This window comes from Bidens hawaiensis, unplaced genomic scaffold, assembly GCF_021521415.1.
Source record: "Bidens hawaiensis isolate Kalapana, Puna unplaced genomic scaffold, B.hawaiensis_p1.1 tig00054223_1, whole genome shotgun sequence".
NCBI lineage: Eukaryota > Viridiplantae > Streptophyta > Magnoliopsida > Asterales > Asteraceae > Bidens > Bidens hawaiensis.
The window spans coordinates 25,330-30,165 of NW_027499785.1; the positions used below are offsets into that span (position 1 = coordinate 25,330).

Sequence of the window (4,836 nt, forward strand, 5' to 3'; positions counted from 1 at the left end):
TTTATGTTAACGGAATGTGTAATTATAGCCTACATAAATCAACCAAGGGGAGGTTGTGTGATGAACTACAACCACCCGAAGTTGTTAGAATTGGTATTCGAGAAATTGAAGTCAATCCTAATATTTCTACTTTACGAAACTACTTGCCAACTTAAATTGACATCATTGAGATGGTATGGCGTTAGGAAAGGGTGGACTTTAAAATGCGCATATCATCTCCTTAGTGCCAAAGATGCTCACTTAAGGTTTAAGGAGCTATCTATCATATATTGCTATGGCAAGTTTATCACATGTCTACATATTAATTATCAATGCTAAAATGGAGTGGATTCTTGATCTTAGATGGTAACCTTCGCATAATTGAACAACTCATTTAGAATTTCTTATCTTGGTCACCTATATATTATATATAAGTATTTACATTTTATAAAAAGTTCAAAATTAACCCCAAAATGATTAAAACCTCCGATTAAAGAAAAACAACGATTTATTATTAGAAACCTTTGTGTCCACGGATCGATACTGGTTCTTACCAATACTATCCTACATATACGATAGGTACACTTGCCTATTTTGTGTGTGTTTAGTCTTAGTAGAAATCACTTTATAAATTTAAAACACGATCTTGTGCAAAAGCTAATATCCAATCTATCATATTTATACAAGCCGCGCACACGCACCATCACCGGGATGCGGGGTTTATCAGCATTTTGGCTATGAAAAGGGCATCTAGCGCTGTGGAACTAATGAGCTGTCTCCCAAGACTTCGGGATCCTCAATGCGAGCTTCTTTTGCTTCGCTAATGTATGGGAGTCGCAAAGCTTTTGTTCGGTTTGAGAACGTCCCAACCTATGTATGTGGGAGAAGTTGTTTCTATATTTGACAATGGTCTTCGAAGGACGATTGAGGACATCGTGGTTTGTGGGGGTCCTTTCTTCGAGGATCTCCAATAGAGGTTGGCATCACTACCTACCCGTTTTGTGGGGTTGGGTCTATGTTCGGCCAAGGATGTATCTACATATGCTTTTGTGGCTTCGAGAGCACAATCGTGGTGTTTGCAAGACCATATTCTTCGGGGTTGTGATATTTATGGGCTGGACTCTGATTATGGGTGTGCGATGGATCGTTTACGTACTTCACTTACAGAGTTTGATCTTAGCGGGTTCTCTAATAAGGACACCCCCCCCCCCCCCTAAAGCCCAACATGTTGTGGTGAGTGTCTTATTTAGTGGAATCGCCCAGAGTTTATAAGTGAAGTTTGATCTATCCCTTCGCTAAAAAGGCGGTGTTTGAATGCCTCTGGGCTCCTCGGGCTCAGGATTTTCTAACGGCCATCCCCATTGAAGGATTCGGCCAACATATGTCGGGTTTGGAGTATCGGGATATCCTTAAGTACCGGTTAATGATCCCTATGTTCCCGACTGATGAGCCTTGCCCAATTTATCGCAAGGTCTGTTTGGATTTTTTTGGAGACCATGCGGTGCATTATTTTATTGATTATGAGAGAAAATATAATATTTTTTTGTGTAATTATAGAGTTGGCGATAAAGAAGCTATTGTGAATGATGTTGTGTAAATAGATTAAACGTAAACCCAGATTTGAACTTGTAACCAAAGCACAACGATTTATGCATTTAACTTGAAATAATACACATAAGTTCTTACTTGTAAACAAACATGCCACACACACAACAATACCAACAACTCTTCAAAATCATATTTTCTTAAGGACGATAATAAAATTTACGGGCTTGATCTCTTCTTTGTCCATCTCTTCATCTATAAAATTTCCGTAATACTCAAACAACCTGTCAAGGATTTCTTCACCAAAGTGTTTAGAAATCATCGACTCTTGGACCGCTCGAATGGCCCTCGCCACCGCGGTCCCATGACTCATATAAGGACCTGAATAGCGTTCATTTTCAAACATTTCAAACCGATCAATTTCAAAAGACTCTTCTTTCTTTATTTCCTCCTCTAGTTGGTTTCTGGAGGGTGCATAAAAGTGGGTATCGTACTCGTCCACTTTTTCTTGCTTGACTTCTCCCTACATGAACCATAATAAACCAAAAATAAGAAATTTAACATACACGTAAGTTCTAGAAAATTGTCTACAATCAACTCGAGAACTCAATTCGTCGATAATAGCTGATGGCTTCCATGTTTCCCTGCGCTATGTTTCCTGATGGACTATCACTAGCGGTTTCCATTTATACTAATTGGCCATATTGTACGTACCCAGGGCTGGCTCCGAGAAGGCGAAAAAAATTTTGGGCCAAAGGCAAAAAAAAAAAAAATTGGGCCTTAAGTAAAAATAATATTTTGTTGGGTTTAAATAATTTAATTTTAAATGGGCTTACTTGATTATAATTTGAGTTTTGTAAAAAACTTTTGTATAAAAATAAGCTTAAAATTGTCTCAAGTAAGACTAAACTCACAACATTTTAGTTAGATGTCATACCCCATTACCAATAGACTAAGCTAGTGGTTATGTAATTGTACTGCAACATTGATTATACATATTTTTTTGATAAAAATACATATAACTTTTTTTGAAAAAAAAAATCGGGCATAGCGGGTGTCGGGCCTAGCGGGTGTCGGGCCTGTGGCCGTCGACTACCCTGCCATGCCTCAAGGCTAACGTACCTTAGAGACTAAGGTGGCAAATGATCGTGAAAGAAGTTCCCAAAGGAATGAATTGCCCCTATCAACATGGCTTTGATCTCTACTTCCTAACAAAATAAGTACCATCCGGCCTCCGGACACAAGTTCTTTTGACCGTGATTGCAGAAACAATGAAAAATCTTCTTGGAATTGATCGGAATATGCCTTAGTGACTTGTAACGAGCTCGATTTGGAGATGTAAAGTCTACCTTTGTTAACCGATCTACCTTCCTTGTCATAGAGTCCCGGAGGAATCTAAACAAGTACAATATTAGTCATACCTTGTCATAATGTTACTAATTTAAAGTAGAAAACTTTAAATGCATATAAAAAATAAGTTTAAAATATAAAGGTTAACCTAATCTTATCTTATAATTTTTAAATTTTGGCTGAACTATTCAATGATTCTAGGTTGTGACAAAAAAAACAAATTTTAAAATATAAAAACATTAGATTGGTCAACTTGTGAATTGGTCAGGTCAGCCAACCCGTTTAGCTAAACATGTTCATAGGTTCGACCAGCAACAAACTCGAACCCTTTTACTAAACTAAAACCTATTTATCTTAATATGTTCTTTCGTCATACTACATATGCACCCAAATACATAGAGAATACTTCACTTACCCTGGAGAGCCAATGCAAACTGTTAGAGGAGTAAATGAAGTGCGGACAATTGTCTGGAAACAATCTACCATAAAAAGTGCCTGGACAGCCAGCGATGAATACATTTGATTCGTGCTTTTGGCACCGATGATGCCTCTCGTTATGTAGTTCTTTGTAAAAATCTGGCAAGATCTTGAAGAGGGCATTGAAGTCGTTGGTTGGAAGATCGTTAAGGTAGACACGATACTCAGGTGGTGAGTTGTTTGAGGTGGTTTTGTCGACGACTTCCACCATTTCTCGTATGGTTGATAATGTGTTTTGGCCACACGAGCAGCCAAGATCGGCGATGCCTAAGCTTTCTGGTGTTAGGGAGACGTAGGCTTCTTCAAGGATTTTGAGTGTTGTGTGTTTCACCCTATCTGAAGCTTTTTTCTACACAAATGAAATATGATTAAGTAATTAAACACCATAATTATATTGCTCAAAGCCAAATGATTACAAATTTACAATACGATGGCAGGTAACCTGGCAACATGGTGCGCTTAAATTAATATGCAAAGAACTAATGTTTAACCTGAAGATGTGAATTCTGGGCATAGCTATGTTCATCAAGCCCACCGTTCATGTGGAACACTTTCTCTACATCCATTATATTGCGCAATAGCTAGTAATGGTTTTGATATTTGGTTTGTGACTGAGACCTGCTTACCACTAATCATCTCCTTTTTATATATAGCACATTTTATTATAGTTAATTACATCATGATAATAGTAAAAAATAGCATATAATCCTATTTTAGACTTACAGGTTGTACTCCTTTATATTCCCTTAATAAACAAAACCCATGCTTGTCCAAAATGGAATCTTAGGATTGCTCTAAATATTGATTCCAAATTTATATTCCATTTAAAATATGCATTCTTGATACGTAATATATCTGGTTTAAGAAAGGTATATAACTGATATTTAAGGGTTGAGTAAATATGTATTAAGAGATCCAATCTTTAATTCAACTTGTACAACTCCTAATGCATAATTTTTAAATCTGTTGGGGGCATTTTTGACTTTACAGAAAATAACTAACCGTAGCTTCCAATTATCATTTTATATTTACAATATATACCCCTTAAAACTTACAATATATCTCTTAAACTTTAGTTAACTTTTGTAATATCTAGAAATGTTCACACATTTTATCCATCATCTTTATCAAAAAGTTAGTCAAACTTATATTTTTCTCTGTTTTCGTCCATATTTTTAGATATAATATAAATTTCTTAAAAAAATTGGACCAAACATTATGACGTGCTTATTTTTGTCGACGTTTCGATATTTAAAAATTTGCAAAACCGATTTGTAGATTATAACGTACAGGTCAATGAAACATTAAAGTAAAACTTATATATGCAACTAAAAACCTATAAAATGTTTATAAACACCCCTCTTTATAATTTACATTATTATCTATGAAATTACAAAACAGCCCTCCCAAATTATACATTTCAATTTACATAACCATAAGAATAAAATCAACTCAATATAATATTATACCGCACATAAAATAATC

General features: G+C 35.8%; 1 protein-coding gene across 1 annotated transcript; it reads right to left on the reverse strand.

Moving 5' to 3' along the window:
* Positions 1–1,696: 1,696 nt before the first annotated feature.
* Positions 1,697–3,953, reverse strand: LOC143600523 (putative methyltransferase TCM_000336). The gene is made up of 4 exons (XM_077078189.1): positions 3,843–3,953; positions 3,290–3,700; positions 2,647–2,919; positions 1,697–2,047 (listed from the first exon to the last, which is right to left on the reverse strand). Exons 1-4 carry the CDS (start codon positions 3,915–3,917, stop codon positions 1,715–1,717), a joined length of 1,092 nt encoding a protein of 363 aa, XP_076934304.1. The 5' UTR covers positions 3,918–3,953; the 3' UTR covers positions 1,697–1,714.
* Positions 3,954–4,836: the final 883 nt, after the last annotated feature.